The sequence below is a fragment of the Culex pipiens genome, chromosome 2 (assembly GCF_016801865.2).
Source record: "Culex pipiens pallens isolate TS chromosome 2, TS_CPP_V2, whole genome shotgun sequence".
NCBI lineage: Eukaryota > Metazoa > Arthropoda > Insecta > Diptera > Culicidae > Culex > Culex pipiens.
Genome location: NC_068938.1, coordinates 120,228,193 through 120,242,198, shown reverse-complemented (window position 1 = coordinate 120,242,198; position 14,006 = coordinate 120,228,193). Strand labels below are relative to the sequence as shown.

The 14,006-nt window shown below is 44.6% G+C and overlaps 2 protein-coding genes across 2 annotated transcripts; one reads left to right on the top strand and one right to left on the bottom strand.

The window, feature by feature from the left end:
• Positions 1-11,366: 11,366 nt before the first annotated feature.
• Positions 11,367-12,307, top strand: LOC120430598 (ATP synthase subunit d, mitochondrial-like). Its single transcript, XM_039595703.1, has 3 exons — positions 11,367-11,631; positions 11,737-12,040; positions 12,113-12,307. Exons 1-3 carry the CDS (start codon positions 11,510-11,512, stop codon positions 12,203-12,205), a joined length of 519 nt encoding a protein of 172 aa, XP_039451637.1. The 5' UTR covers positions 11,367-11,509; the 3' UTR covers positions 12,206-12,307.
• A 26-nt stretch (positions 12,308-12,333) lies between these two features.
• Positions 12,334-13,271, bottom strand: LOC120430597 (DNA replication complex GINS protein PSF3-like). Its single transcript, XM_039595702.2, has 3 exons — positions 13,066-13,271; positions 12,893-12,998; positions 12,334-12,828 (listed from the first exon to the last, which is right to left on the bottom strand). The coding sequence occupies exons 1-3, from the start codon at positions 13,166-13,168 to the stop codon at positions 12,399-12,401; spliced, it is 639 nt and encodes a 212-aa protein (XP_039451636.1). The 5' UTR covers positions 13,169-13,271; the 3' UTR covers positions 12,334-12,398.
• Between the last annotated feature and the right edge of the window lie 735 nt (positions 13,272-14,006).

The window sequence follows — 14,006 nt, the reverse complement described above, 5'->3', positions numbered from 1 at the left end:
CAATGTAAATGGGCCAAAGCCAAAGTGTAAACGGAAGCAGGACGAGCAGGACAGACTGTTTGTTTACACGCTTTTGCCAAAGGACTTTGTGAGTTGCGTTGGAAATTTTGAACGGTGCGCGTCCCGGTCATCACACAGGATTTTCGTTGCTGTTTCCGTCTTTGTGCAGGGCAGTGTGCTTGAACGAGCAAAGGGCAATTGGGTCCTAAAATGAAGCTTAGATTGCTGATATTATTGTTTAAAGCGATAAAGCTTATTTTTCTGAGTACAATGACCCTTTGTACGGCCACAAAGAGTTTAAAATGGATTTTTAAATCAATTTTGAAAAATTATCCTCGCGGTCCTTCTTGACAGAAAAGCTCGAGGAAAAGCTCCTACTTGACAGCTCGTTCCAAGGGGACCATAGTTGATCCATCGAAAAAATGTTGTCTTGTCATTTTTTTTTTTTGCATTAAAATGAATAAAGTGATCAGAAATGGTTTTTAATCGTGTTTTTTACCGTTGTACATAAAAATTGACATAAGGCCTAGCATAGGGCTTTAGTACCCAATTCCTAGGGGTTGGACAGAATTAATACTTTTATTATTCGTTAATCTATAAGGCTTTCTAGTCAGAAATTTACCAACACATTCAAAGTATGTTTACATGACAGCTGGACGTTTGTTTGCATCAGGTTTCCTATCTCTTTCTAGCAAATGTTTTTTGGCAGGCGACTTCTAGCTGTTTTTTTTGACTGACTGCCCGATGTGTCAGCCAACATACTTCGCAGGGCTGTGACAGCTACAGCTCGATCATTGTTTGCATCAGGACACTGTGACGAGGAGTTCGTCATTTTTGAGTTAAATTATATTTTTTTCACTGGGCCTAGAAAGCCTTATTGACGGCGGTTTTGATAATATCAAAACCGCCGTCAATAAGGCTTTCTAGGCCCATTTTCGTTAATAGAGTAATCTACGTACGTATGTATTGCGTGTACGTACACGAAAATAAAGTGAGGTTAAATTTTGTCTGCCAGCAAAATCAAATGGTGCGCTAGTGTGCGTATGCGAAACGTCATAAAGCTCTATACTTTAACCATCAGTTGAGCTGACGTTCCCACCGTGTAGTGTTGTACCTCGGGCAAATTTGACAGCTTTGATTTTTCAAAACATAAACAGGTGTTTTTTTCGTTTTTTGTGAGTCAATCATTTTTATCTTGATTTTTACTTTAAAAGGAATCTAAATTGTTTTTTCAGCAGTCCGCGCCACCACAGTGCCTCTTGGGTAGCAGCTGAGACGGCCATGTACTCCGCTTCCATCGTCGATAGCGCCACCGTGGTCTGCTTCCTGCAGCTCCATGAGATCGAACCACCAGCCTCCATGTAGACGTAGCCAGTGATCGATCGACGGGTCTTGGGATCGTTTACCCAGTCCGCATCGCCTTATCCGACGAAGCCCTGTTCTCCGTGCTTTGAGTAGGTCAGCTTCATCGTCTTGGTCCCCTTCAGGTACCGCAGCACTCGCTTGGCCGCAATCCAGTGTGCCTTCCCTGGGTTGCTGCTGAACTGGCTGACCGCGTTCACCGCGTAGCAGATATCTGGCCGGGTTGATAGCGCCAAATACTGCTGTCCACCTACCAGTTCACGGAACGGAACTTTCGCCATCTGCTCCCGTTCCTCGACAGTGCTCGGGCACATCTCCTTGGTCAGCTTCTGAGTCGGATCAGCAGGCGTCGAGACGGCATTACACTCGGCCACGTTGAATCGCTGCAGCAACTCGTTGATGTACTGCTCCTGGTCCAACATCACCTTGCCGTCGCCTCTGGTCACTCGCATGCCAAGAACTTTGCTCGCCATGCCCAAGTCTTTAATCCGGAATCGCGCCATCAGGTCCTTCTTCAGCTTGGTCACCCACTGCTGGTTGTTCGAGAACACCAACAAATCATCCACGTATACGGCAACGATAAGGGCCGTGTTGCCCTCCAGCTTGAAGTAGACGCACGTGTCGTAAGCCGAACGCTTCAGCCCAGTTCGTTTCAGCTCGGCATCCAGCTTCTGGTTCCATACCCGGCTGGCTTGCTTCAAACTGTACAGCGCCTTCCGCAGCTTGCAGATTTTCGTGGGGACACCTGATTCCGTGAATCCTTACGGCTGCTCTATGTAGATCTCCTCTTCTCCCATGTCACCCTGCAGGAACGCCGTCACTGCATCCATCTGGTGCACCTTCAGATCCAACTTGGCAGCCAACGACATCAGGTATCGGACGGTAGCGTACCGGACTACAGGAGAAAACGTCTCACTGTAGTCGACAACCTTGATCTGCGAATAGCCCTTGATCACCAAGCGGGCTTTGTAGCGCTCAACAGATCCATCCGAGTTCGTCTTGAGTTTGTAGACCCATTTGCAGCGTAGAGCTTTCCGCCCCTTCGGCAGATCGGTTAGTTCCCACGTCCGATTCTCCACCAGCGCTCCGAACTCCGCTTGCATCGCACGTTTCCACTGGTCGCTGTCGTCTCGAGCAATCGCCTCACGTTACGTGTCAGGCTCGACCATCATCAGGGTGGAACGGTTCTGTCTGGGTTGGGAATCTTTTTCAGGTAGGGTACTGCACACATAATCTTTATACTTGCCTGGGGCACGTGCTCCCTACCACTGCGCCTTACCAACACTTGTGGGTCCTCTGGTTGTGGAGGGAGCACCAACGGTTCTTCCTCCGCCTCAACTAGCGAATCGGCATCGCCTTCGACCGACTCGTAATCGCTGAAGTCCGACTCGTCTTCTTCGAGCTCAGCTTCCTCTTCAGCAGCTGGACCGACCTCGATCGGAATACTTGGCACGATCAGCTCCATTTCTTCATCTCCGACCGCAGGCTCCGTCAAAGCAACGTCGGTCCCGGTCGACTTCTCGTCCAGAAAGATGACATCTCGGCTTATCACGACGGACTTCATCCTCTGGCTGTAGACCCTGTACGCCTTCGAGTTGTCGCTGTAGCCGACGAAAATGCAAGGTTCCGACTTCTTGTCCCACTTTCGTCGTCGCTCCTTCGGTACGTGCGCCATGCACTTGGTCCCAAACACGTGGAGATGCGACAGATCCGGTCGCTTGCCCGTGAACTTCTCCTCCGGTGTCACCGACAGTCCCTTCGCCGGTGATCGGTTGATCACGTGCGACCCAGTTGCCACTGCTTCCGCCCAAAATCTCTTGTCCACACAGAAAAAAATATGTAAATTTACACAGCACGTAATTACTGTTTCTTATGTAAACTCACTCAATGTAATGTTGAAATATGATGTAAAGAGTAAAAAGTCATGGAAATTACTCCAATGTAAATCTAAAACTAATGTAAATCATGAATCTAATGGAAATGTTGAGCATGGAAACTCAAATCTGATGAATTTCTACCCGTGTTCGGCTTCCTGTAAATTCCTATTTAATGTAAATCATATATCCAATGTATTTCTGCCAAACGTTGACTTCAAAACTAGGTACCCGAACTAAATATAGTTATATTTGGTTCTCTTTCTATCGCTCTCATATTTCGCTTGCCCACTGCCTGAGCCTCGACCTGAACAAGTTGATGCTTTAGCCGCTCGTTTATAAAATGCGAAGATGGCTCAGTCGGCAGCGGGTAGCAGCAGTAACACCTAACATCCTACCCGTCGTCCGTTCGATTCCAGTCCAGCGTTATTCCACTTGGCCGTCGACGAGAAAGCGTCCCCTACCTGTGAAACAACTTTTTAAAATCCGAATTTCCTTTTGCTGCCCGCTTCAATCATTTTAAAATAGAACATAGGCCACACCCTTTTCCTACACAGAAAAAAATATTTCTGTAAATTTACATTATTTATCATGTACCAAAAGGTATCATGATAAATGATGTATATTTACATTAGGTTCATTGGAAATTTACATTAGATTCATTGGAAATTTACATTAGTTTTGAAAATTTACATTACTTTTGGAATTTACATTAGTTCAAATCAACAAATTCTAATTAGCCAATGGGAATGAGAAGCTCGACTTGGATTGCAGTAGGAAAAGGGTGTGGCCTATGTTCTATTTTAAAATGATTGAAGCGGGCAGCAAAAGGAAATTCGGATTTTAAAAAGTTGTTTCACAGGTAGGGGACGCTTTCTCGTCGACGGCCAAGTGGAATAACGCTGGACTGGAATCGAACGGACGACGGGTAGGATGTTCGGTGTTACTGCTGCTACCCGCTGCCGACTGAGCCATCTTCGCATTTTATAAACGAGCGGCTAAAGCATCAACTTGTTCAGGTCGATGCTCACGCTCAGGCAGTGGGCCAGCGAAGTATGAGAGCGATAGAAAGAGAACCAAATATAACTTTTTTAGTTCGAGTAGTTTTGAAGTTAACGTTTGGCAGAAATACATTGGATATATGATTTACATTGAATAGGAATTTACAGGAAGCCGAACACGGGTAGAAATTCATCAGATTTGAGTTTCCATGCTCAACGTTTCCATTAGATTCATGATTTACATTAGATTTAGATTTACATTGGAGCAATTTCCATGACTTTTTACTCTTTACATCATATTTCAACATTACATTGAGTGAGTTTACATAAGAAACAGTAATTACATGCTGTGTAAATTTACATATTTTTTTCTGTGTACAGCAATCCAAGTCGAGCTTCTCATTTCCATTGGCCAATCAGAATTAGTTGATTTCAACTAATGTAAATTTCAAAAGTAATGTAAATTCCAAAACTAATGGAAATTTTCAAAACTAATGTAAATTTCCAATGAATCTAATGTAAATTTCCAATGAACCTGATGTAAATATACATCATTTATCATGATACCTTTTGGTACATGATAAATAATGTAAATTTACAGGAATATTTTTTTCTGTGCAGGCCAGCGTCGAACAGCATGCTTCTCGCTCTCTCAACGTACGTACGGTTGCGTCTTTCAGCCAGACCGTTCTGTTCCGGGTTGTACGGAACGGTCTTCTCGTGGTGGATACCAGACTTGCGCAGGAATTCCTCCATCTCGCGGTTCACGTACTCACGACCGTTTTCGGTACGAATCCGCTTGATCCGCTCACCTGTCTGGTTCTCCGCAAACGCTTTGAAGTTTTGAAATGCTTCCAGCACATCAGTCTTCGACTTCAGGAAATACACGACGGTCTTGCGGCTGGCATCGTCAATGAAGGTCAGAAAGTAGCGTATGCCTCCAATCGACTCCGTTTCCATCGGGCCGCACAAGTCCGAGTGGACCAGTTCCAGGACTCGCTCCGCTCTCTGCCCTTGCGCGTTAAACGGTTGACGCTGGTGCTTGCCTTCGATGCACGGTACACACTGCAGCCCGTCCTTCACGTCGAACTGTGCGCCAGTCGTCATCACTCGTAATCGCTTCATTCCGCTAGCAGAAAGATGTCCCATCCGGCGATGCCACAGCTCGAACTCGTCTGCTTGCACCAGATTCGCACGAGATCGCTTGGTTTCGGTGAGCTTGTAGAGACCGTCCGTCTCTCGACCAATCGCTACCACCGTGTCACTCGCGTCCAGCACCGCACACGCGTCCTTCGTGAACTCCACACGAAAACCTTTCTTGCACACTTTACTTACAGAAAGCAGGTTAATCGCCAGGTCCGGAACGCACATCACGTCGGTCATCGTCAGGTCCCGGATTTCTCCATCACAGTCAGCTTCCAGCTTGACGGAACCCTTTGCGACGACGGCGACCTCCGCGTTGTTGGCCACATTAATCTTGGCCGACACACTCGATGGGTTCTGCAGGATCGCTTCGTTCCGGCACATGTGGGTTGTCGCTCCGGAATCGATGATCCAGTCACCACCGGCTCCTGCCGGTGACTCCACCGCGTTGAACGCAGCAAAGAACGAAGTCGCATTCCCCTTGTGGTTACCAGACTTCTCCTTGCTCTTCGCGCTCGTCCCGTTCGTGCACTCCGATGCGTAGTGTCCCAGCCTCTTGCAACGGTAACACTTCACATCGCACTTCTCGACGGGCTTCTTGAACTTCTGCTGCCGCTGCTTGCTGTAGAAGGCGCCCTCGCTCTCGCTCGAGCTCGATCCAGCCTCGACCTTCACCTCCTGCATGATCGTGGCCTTCACCTTCTCCGCCGTCAGCTTGACCCCGGACGACTCCAGTCCGAGAATCGTCGGCGCGTACTTCTTGGGCAGGCCCTTCAGCAGCAAACTCGACACCCAATCATCGTCGACCTTGAAGCCGACTTCCGCCAGCTGGTTGCAGGTCACCATGACCTCGCTTACATACTCCTGGGTCTACTGGCAGATGATCTCCTCCACCTTCTTAGCTCCCACCAACCGAATCCCGGTCAGTTTTCTCAGGAGACCGATCCTCCGGGTGGAACCGCTGCACAGTGGGCGAAATGGAACCCAAAATCGGACTTAATTGAACGCGGCTGGTTCCCTGGTATGAATAATAGTGTTTCTTATGTAAAAAAATCCGGGGAATCGATTGGTGATGGTTTCATCCACCGCACAAAACGGCAAAGGGTCCATTTTGCCCCAATTTCTCATTTTTTAACATTTTTTCTTGAAAATCGGTCTGTATTTAGAGCGGAGGCTGTAAGCGGCCTTCCAAAATGCACTTAATTTATGTGAAAATGTCCCTGGAATCCAGTAAAAATAACCACTAGCACCGCAAAAATCATCTAGGGTCCATTTAACCCCAATTCCGCTATAAAAGCATTTTTGGCCGTTTTCAAATGTTAGGTCAGATTTTAAAAATCTGAAAATATTTTTATCGTAAAGATCAGACAATTTTACATAAGAATGACGATTTGCACTTGATAGTTTGACACATTTATGTTGATAAAAATAAAATGTATGTGAAAGGCAGTTTATTCTGCGTTTGGGAAAATTGGCCCAAAAGTGATTCTTCAATCTTTTTATTTAGTTTAATTTCTTTATCAACATAAATGTGTCAAACTTTCAAGTGCAAATCGTCATTCTTATGCAAAATTGTCTGATCTTTACGATAAAAATATTTTCAAATTTTTAAAATCTGACCTAACATTTGAAAACGGCCAAAAATGCTTTTATAGCGGAATTGGGGTTAAATGGACCCTAGATGATTTTTGCGGTGCTAGTGGTTATTTTTACTGGATTCCTGGGACATTTTCACATAAGTTAAGTGCATTTTGGAAGGCCGTATAAAGCCTCCGCTCTAAATACAGACCGATTTTCAAGAAAAAATGTTAAAAAATGGGGAATTGGGGCAAAATGGACCCTTTGCCGTTTCGTGCGGTGGATGAAACCATCACCAATCGATTCCCCGGATTTTTTTACATAAGAAACACTATTATTCATACCAGGGAACCAGCCGCGTTCAATTAAGTCCGATTTTGGGTTCCATTTCGCCCACTGTGCGCTGTCCTCGAACGTGTTGCGTAAGATGTCCCAAGCTTCCCTTGCCGTTGCCGCATTCTGGACCATGCCACGGGTTTTATCCCTTATCCCCGAATCCCACTTTCCCGAATCCTATATCCCCGAAAATCATTTCCCCGAAAATTCCACATCCCCGAAAATCATTTCCCCGAAAGTGCCACTTCCCCGAAAATCATTTTCCCGAAAATTCCACATCCCCGAAAATCATTTTCCCGAAAATTCCATATCCCCGAATGTCATTTACCTGAATGGCCATTTCACCGAACTGTCGTTTTTCCGAATTTACATATGCCCGAATGGTTACTTCACCAAAAAATCAATTTTCCCGAATGATAACCTTGATATAAACTAAATTGTTATTTTGAGATTTTTTTAATAAAAGTATGATGTAAATATTAAATTCTTCTACGTGTTTTTTTAAGATTAAAACCGTAGAAGGCCATCCATAAACTACGCGGACGCTTCAAGAGTGCGGGGTATTGAGATCATCCACGTTCCATAAAAAAGATTTTTTTTTGTAGCGGCGATTTTCAGCAAAGGACAATTTTCCAAAACGGTATCTACGTGGTAAGGATTGAACAGCAACGATAGCTTTATGCGACGACTCGATGCGCAGGATTCAGTTTGTTCTAGATTTTGTTTAACTGAACTGATTTGTCTTTATCAATTTTAACTGGATGAAGGCTCTGAAATTTTTTTATTTTTTTTGCGTCCAATTCGAGTTCTGCGACCAACACTACAATCAAATCTAAATAGTTCATTATTGAATTACAAAAAGCATTTTTTGAATATTTCATCACCGCCATTTTAGATTTAAAATTACTAAATCACTTTAAAGTAGTTTAGGGACTCGACAGCCAAAAAAAGACGACTAAACATTTTTTTATTATTCGATTATCCGAAGTGAACTTTTGACAAGGCCTTCGGATAATCGAGTCTGGACTGTATTTTGATTTTCAACTAATTGCATTTTTTTGCGAAATGCCCAATGTATCAAATCGACGTTGTTGTGTTATCTTGTCGTTTGTCGCTTTTTGACGTCCCGAGAAAAACGCGTTTTAATGTTTGGACATGAATAATCGAAAAATAGAGCCAAACACGTTTAGTTTGGTTAACCATTCTGTGCATTGTCCCGAAGTTTGGTTGATTTTGGTTGCCAAGGTCCCGAGTAACAATTACAAATTTTTGCGGTAGTCGGGCCTGAACGTGTGTCAAACACGTTCTGACCTGAAATCCCTCTGGCCAGTTGTCGCACTTACATCAATTTGAATATTCAAAATTCAATTGAAGCTCGGAATTTTTTGAACGTTCAATCGTGGACATGATACTTCATTGATCGCTACTTCCCCGAACCCGGTCAGGCGGGTATGGCCGTTGCCCAGGACCGCGCGCGCGGTTCTGGGCAACGGCCATACCCGCCTGACCGGGTTCGGGGAAGTGGCGTTCGGGGAAATGGCCGTTCGGGGATATGGTCATTCGGGAAAATGATTTTCAGGGATGTGGAAAATTAGGGGAAGTGGCCATTCGGGAAAATGGTTTTTAGGGGAAGTCGCCATTCGGGGATGTGGCCGTTCGGGGAAATGATTTTCGGGTAAATGACATTTCGGGGAAGTGTCTTTTCGGAGATGTGGAATTCGGGGAAATGTCTCTTCGGGAATGTGGGTTTCGGGGAAATGTCATAGATTCTCTTAGGCCCCGGTCCATGATGAGGCAGATAGTCGCCAGTGCTTGCTCCGAGGTATCCGCCTCCACTTCCGGTTCTCCTTCTACAGAATCCCGTACGGCGCGCCAGGTTCGTTCCTTGATAAGGACCATCTTCGTGGCAAACGCCCAGGAATTGTAGTTCTCCGAACCACGCAGCACCTCCTTCACCAGCAGCGAAACGGAACTTCCAGGTAGCCTTGGACCGCCAGGTTGAACCGCCGCCACGCCTCGTCCAGCGCCAGGAACTCGGACTTCGAGCCAAACATTTCATTAGGGCACAAAACCAAAATCCGCGATTCGAGAAAATCGCTTGCAAAAAGTGCACAACTTGTTTCAATTCCTATTTAAAAAAGAAGCTTCACTGATGGTATTTTTACTTATGATACGATAAAACACATCATTATCCTCAACTCTGCTTGCATGCTTCTTAATTTATGTTGATTTTCGCAATAAAACTCATAATTTAAAAAAATCTCGTTATTAGGCCCTTTTAACTTTCCAACTGTTGTTCATAATGGGCCCTTTCTAGATGCAATTTCGAAGAGAATTGAAAGGGCACTAAAGCGCTGTCATTCGATTGTTGTTTTGAATGATGTTTATGGGACCTTTTGTTCAGTTAGAAATAATGAGGAATTCAGCGAACATTATGTTAATTGGTGAAGTTTTGTGATCGAATGGTGAGAATAGGGCATGTGAAATATAAAAATTCTTCAAAGGTGTACTGAACAGGATCCGCGGGACCGTGTTAAATATTGTGGTTAGACGAAGTTTTTTTCTGCAGAAATCTTTGGTGAAACGTTAACCAAACGTTGTTTTGAAGTGAATTAGTGTTAAGAATGTATGAAAACTTCACTTCATAACATAGAAAGTTCCTCAACTACGAAAAACTAACGAAAAAGAAAAGGGCACAATTGAACTTTTTTTCTGGTTCGGAGTGAACATTGTTATGGGCCCTTTTGAGTTTTTGATTTTTTCAATAGGAAATTGTTTGTTATCAATCTGATTCTTGGAGGGCATGTAGGGAGTGTACTAATGAATGGAATAGTGGAATAATCCCGAATGTTTACGTTTTGGTTTTGTGCCCTAATGAAATGTTTAGCTCGACTTCTTCATCAGCCATCGTTTCGAGACAAACTTCTTCCAAATTCTTCAGTTAAAAATTTTCTTCTAATTGTTATTTTCTCCAAACAGCCGTTGCTACGGGACTGTCTGGGCCCATAACCTAAAGGCAGTAGATACGTCTACTAGGTTCGAGGGTTAGACAACGAATGAGTAGTTTTATTGCTGCACTCCAAGTCATAGCCTATTCTAATTAATAATTAAATCAACGGTTGCTTCGCCAACAAACGGGATAACAAATATTCATCTTTTTCGTAAAAACTCATGTGCCCATAATAATTAAGCAATTATTATGGAACTTACGTTCTTTTCCTATTTTTGAAATTACCAGTACTTACGACCTTGCATCACCAAGGACGTATGTGACTTCTCCGCATGAAAAGCACATTCGACCTTTTATATGCGGGCGATATTTTTGTTCAAATTATTTTTTTTTTTGAAATTCTGCTCGAGTAGATCGTTAGTATAGTGCGTTAGAAGAGTGCAACGTCGTCGGTGCAACCGTGCCAAAAACTAAATTTTGAACAACTGGCGCTTACGACCTTTTGAAAACTAACCCGAGATTTGTATGAAGATGTTGTCCGGATCCGTTATCCTACCCATGATAAGTGGTAAGAATAACTGAGTTAAATTCATAGAACACTGAAAGAGCAGATGTTGCTATTTTGGATAAAATTTCTTCATAAATGTGAGGAAGGCACCAATCACCTAAAGGTGGATTAATTATCGTTTTTACTCAGCCTTTTTCTGTCAAACTATTGTGAAGGCAGACAAAAATCAAAATACGAGCGCAACCTGTCAAAGCATGTTGCGCAACAGGCTCATGTACACGCTTACGACAAACCAATCTATTTTTGTACGGCGCAACAGATTTTTCGCGCAACAGAAGAGATGCGCACTTCGGTTTGGTGGTGCGCGGATAATAAAAAGCATCAGCGCTTGCGCACCAACATAAATTTTCGTCAATCAAAACAAGATGAAAGAATCACAACAAACTTTGTTGTGATCGTTTTGATTTATTTCCGAAACCACAATAATAATTTCACCCAAACATCTAGGAACACAATTTTCCTCAAAAATCTGACAGCATCATCGTTCTCTTTTTTTCGACCTGCCTATCCAAACCCACAAAAATCTGTCCGAATGTCATCACGCGGCTGTCACTTTTGACAGGTTACATAAGTTTTCATCTTCGTCTCGATTCGATCGACGGAAGTTCAGAGTGCAGCTTTGGTCGTCTTTTTTTCCCGGAAAAAATCGTTTGCCAGCCTTCCAGAAGTTCCCGGTAAACCGCGCGAAGCAGCAACGATGGCCTCCCGCAGAATTGCCCAATCCAGCGTCAACTGGGCCGCCCTGGCCGAGCGCGTTCCGCAGAGCCAGAAGCCTAACCTCGCCGCCTTCAAGTCGATGAGCGACAAGTATCTGCGAAGGTAACTTGGATTGATTCAGTTTTTTTTTTAAAGATGGAAGATGATGTTTGCGTAATCAACTTAATTTTTATGGAACGATTTTTCTCTTTGTTTTGGTTTTCTCAGTGTCATTGTCAACCCGGAAACTCCGCCGAAGATTGACTGGGCCCACTACCAAAAGAGTGTCCCGATCGCCGGCATGGTGGACAAGTTCCAGAAGGCGTACGAGGCGCTGCAGATTCCGTACCCGGCCGATACCGTGACCGCGCAGGTCGAGGCCCAGGAGAAGCAGGTCAAGGAGGAAATCGCCAAGTTCTGCAAGGATTCGGAGTCTCGCATCGCCGACTACGCGAGCCAGATTGCCGCCCTGAAGGCACTGCTGCCGTACGACCAGATGACCATGGAAGATTACCGCGATGCGTTCCCCGACGTAAGTTTCCGCGTTTATGATTTCGTTGGTTAGAAATGGGATTTAACTGGTTTTGTTTCTTAACGCCAACAGCAAGCTCTGGACCCGATCAACCGCCCGACTTTCTGGCCACACTCCCCCGAGGAGCAGGAGATTGGAGCTCCGAACGCCGAGCCGCACCATTAAGGGCGGGGAAATTTCGAAACTTTGCAACAGAAAACATCTGCTGTTTAGAACACAACATCAAGTTGAAAATTTAATAAACATGGAAAGTCGATCGTAAAAAAAGTGTGCAGTTTGTTCTAGGAAATTGATTTAGTTTGTTTTAGTAATTATTTTTATTTGACTCAAAAATAGTCGCAGTAAGGACAATCCTTCCTCAAATCGAACTCCGTTGGGACGCCTGCGATGAACCACCCTCGTCCCCGTCCAGCACGTCTCGCTTCCGCTTGCGGTGGTTCGTGACCAGTTCCGTCGACTTGATGTTGACAGCCTTTTCCTGCAGCCAGTCGGCAAACATTTTGTGACTCCGGCTGCCCACCTCGTACAGCATCCGCTCCATGTGCTCCAGCTTCTTGTTGTCCACCAGGTTTTCGTTGCTCACATTGTTGCACAGATCCTTGAGACCTTTGACGCGCTCTTTTGCCGTGTCGTACAGCATTTCAGCCAGGTCGTCACCGGCCTCAAACTTGCACAAATTCATACCCAAATCGTAGTAAAATTTGTTCAGCCGGCCCAGCTCTACGTAGTTTGCGTCCGCCTTATAGATTTCCTTGTAGGCCGAGGTGAAAATGTCCGGAACCTGCAAGCTTTACACAAACAAAAAAAACACGTTACAATATTACAAGGCCCGCTCCGAAACATCAAACTCACCCAAAGTCGGGATTCCGCTCATCCTGCTGCGAGAGGTACCACAGAGGAAGCTCCAGCTGCTGGTTGTTCTCCAAATCTTCCGACTTTTCGGACGAGTCCAGGAAGCCTGCACAAAAGAAGCTTTAATTCCATTTTCACCGGTAAAACCTGTAGACTGCAGAAAACAAACTTACCCAACTTCTCTAGGGAACGCAGCGCCCGGCACGGAATCCGTTCCTGCGTCACCATAATGTCGTCGATCGAGTAATAGTTGGGATAGTAGCTTGGATTGTTCATTGTTATCAGTCTAGTTAAATTTTAAAAGGAATACAAATTATAAAAAAAAAGCGGCGCGAACTTTCTGAACGTTGTAAATAGTAACTTGTAAAACGATCGTATTGATGCTTAAAGACGCACGGTAAACCGTTTTCAAAACAAAGGCAAGTTGCGCTGTCAATCAGTTGAATATGAATCTGCCTTTTACTTGGCCTTTTCGAGAGATTTTAAATTGGGCCATCTTAAAATTACGTAGCCACTACCCGAAGGTTTACATTTTCAGTCGAAACTTCCATCCATCAAAACAGATCAAGGTCGTCGGTTTTACTATTGTAACAACTCAATGTTTTAAAATGTTTTCAAAATGCAGAGATTTTGCAAGCAAAATGAGCGCTTCCCACTCACGGACGGGAATGTCAAGTACCTATTTTAAGGGGAAAATCACCCTAGCACCGCGACCGGTGTCGGCAGGGTTACCACCCAAGTAACCATCCAGCACTAAATAACAGTCACTGTTTGGCCCTTAATGCGCTTTCATAGCTGCGAGTAAAAGCCAAACGGTTTTTACTTCAGCACTAACAGCTACTATAGTGCTGAATAGTGGCCGCTTTTGGACTTTTCTCGGCTGTTTAAGTGCTGGCCCCTACTGTTTTTGATCCAACCCTGCACAAAACGTCAAAAAAATGGGAGGAGCAAAAATGTTGCTCTCTCTCCCTTTCCTTCCTCGTCATATTCTATTTTGGGTTTGTTTACAATTACTACGTTACCGACTCACAGCTGATCCGAGTGGGGAATGAGATTTTTTTGCTCGAAATTGACCAGTTGGAGATTTGATGCCCGATGATAGAAGATGTTGTCG

Coding starts and splice junctions, on each gene's coding strand:
- LOC120430598 (XM_039595703.1), top strand. CDS start 11,510: ATGGCCTCCCGCAGAATTGCCCAATCCAGCGTCAACTGGGCCGCCCTG. Junction 11,632..11,736: donor AGCGACAAGTATCTGCGAAG/GTAACTTGGATT, acceptor TGGTTTTCTCAG/TGTCATTGTCAACCCGGAAA. Junction 12,041..12,112: donor ACCGCGATGCGTTCCCCGAC/GTAAGTTTCCGC, acceptor TAACGCCAACAG/CAAGCTCTGGACCCGATCAA.
- LOC120430597 (XM_039595702.2), bottom strand. CDS start 13,168: ATGAACAATCCAAGCTACTATCCCAACTATTACTCGATCGACGACATT. Junction 12,999..13,065: donor GCGTTCCCTAGAGAAGTTGG/GTAAGTTTGTTT, acceptor TCTTTTGTGCAG/GCTTCCTGGACTCGTCCGAA. Junction 12,829..12,892: donor GAGCGGAATCCCGACTTTGG/GTGAGTTTGATG, acceptor GTTTGTGTAAAG/CTTGCAGGTTCCGGACATTT.